A 1,768-nucleotide genomic window follows, 5' to 3' on the forward strand; every position below is an offset into this window, starting at 1 on the left:
TTATTGGGGGTGTCTTGCTAATTGCTTATAATTTCCACCTGTTGTTTATCCCATTTGCACAACAGCATGTGAAATTGATTGTCACTTAGTGTTGCTTCCTAAGTGGACAGTTTGATTTCACAGAAGTGTGATTGACTTGGAGTTACATTGTGTTGTTTAAGTGTTCCCTTTATTTTTTTGAGCAGTGTATATTATTTATATATATTATTAGTATCACCTTAGTGGCCATCTTCAAATTTTATATTAATTCTTCCTAAACCATTAAAATCATTAAATTTGTCCCCCATAGCGCCTATTTTCACCTAACCTAAAACTGCGTTGCTAGGAGAGGTCCATCTATCTGCTGGAGGATTGGAGACGCACGAGCAGGCTGCCCTGCTACGTGCGTGCGCGTTCATGATATTCTAATCCCCAGGCGTTCCCATGGTGACGGGGACGCTTGCCTGGGGGTTAGAATATACAATCGGATCTGAGTTTTCACGATCTCACAGAGATGCCTTCTGCAGCAGGGTATTATTTTTCTTGTACTCAAGTAGCTGATTCTCCTGTCGCAAAAATTCTTGATGAAGTTCATGCAACTGTTCCTTCAGATGAGTGATGTCTACCATCTGGAGTGACACGTTAGCCAGCAGCTTCTCCCTGTCCAACTCGCAGCGCTGGGCCTCCAGGTCCCGCGCCTGCAGTCGATCCCCTATGTTCTGAAATACGCCCAGCCGTTGCTCCAGCTGCCACCGGTTGCCCTCCGACTGCACAATCAGCTCAGAATGGCGCTTCTCCAGCCGGCTCCGGGCTACCTCCGTGCACTGAACCTGTTCCTGCAGAGCCGCCAGATCCCCCTGCAAGGCGGCCTGGTGGGCAGACACACTCCAGTAGTTAAAGGCCAGGAGGGCGATCACCACTAACAACGCCACCAACACAAAGGGGGGCAGCCGGCCTGTATGCCGCGGGGCTCCAAAGCCTACCATGATCGCGCCCTCGGCCTAGCCCTGTCCGATGTCACACCATCTTTCTCCCTTCTCCGCCGCTGCCAAACCTGCTGTGACAGCTGGTGAGCTGAGTCTGTAACTTTAACTTTAATCATCTCTCATCTCTTTACTTTGATACCTTACTCTCAGCTCCGGTAACAGCAGGCAGTACGGGCGGCGCTCACTCACTGACGTCACGCGCCTGCGCCGCCTAGTGGGAGGAGCAGGCACGTGACGTCAGTGAGTGAGTGCTGCCCGCACTGCCTGCTGTTACCGGAGCTGAGAGTAAGGTATCAAAGTAAAGAGATGAGCGATGATTAAAGTTAAAGATACAGATTACAGTTAATAAATGCCCTCCTGTGAGTGTCATGGAGGGGGATCTGTGGATGTTACTTTTTAGGGGGGGATCTGTGGATGGCACTGTTTAGGGGGGGATTTGTGGATGTTACTTTTTAGGGGGGATCTGTGGATGGCACTGTTTAGGGGGGGATCTGTGGGTGGCACTTTTGAGGGGGGATCTGTGGATGGCACTGTTTAGGGGAGGGGGATGTTCCTAAAGTGTATGTGATAGCAGGAGGGGGGCGTGTTTAACCCCTTCACGACCGCAATCCGTATATATACGTGATAGCTGCACATACCCCGTGCAGCTACCACGTGTATAGACGTCATGGCAGCTCTTTAATCCAAGCGCTGCAAAGTGCTTGGATTAAAGCTTCTGCCCCTGCCCTGGTGCTGTCACGGACAGCATACAGTTCAGTAATGCCGGCAAGGACCAATCAGAATGGCCCCTTGCCGGCAATCGA

General features: G+C 50.7%; 1 protein-coding gene across 1 annotated transcript; it reads right to left on the reverse strand.

Moving 5' to 3' along the window:
• Nucleotides 1-485: 485 nt before the first annotated feature.
• On the reverse strand, nucleotides 486-965 carry LOC120993967 (protein GOLM2-like). Its single transcript, XM_040422427.1, has one exon. The coding sequence runs from the start codon at nucleotides 963-965 to the stop codon at nucleotides 486-488; it is 480 nt and encodes a 159-aa protein (XP_040278361.1).
• Nucleotides 966-1,768: the final 803 nt, after the last annotated feature.

The sequence above is a fragment of the Bufo bufo genome, chromosome 3 (genome assembly GCF_905171765.1).
Source record: "Bufo bufo chromosome 3, aBufBuf1.1, whole genome shotgun sequence".
Lineage (NCBI taxonomy): Eukaryota > Metazoa > Chordata > Amphibia > Anura > Bufonidae > Bufo > Bufo bufo.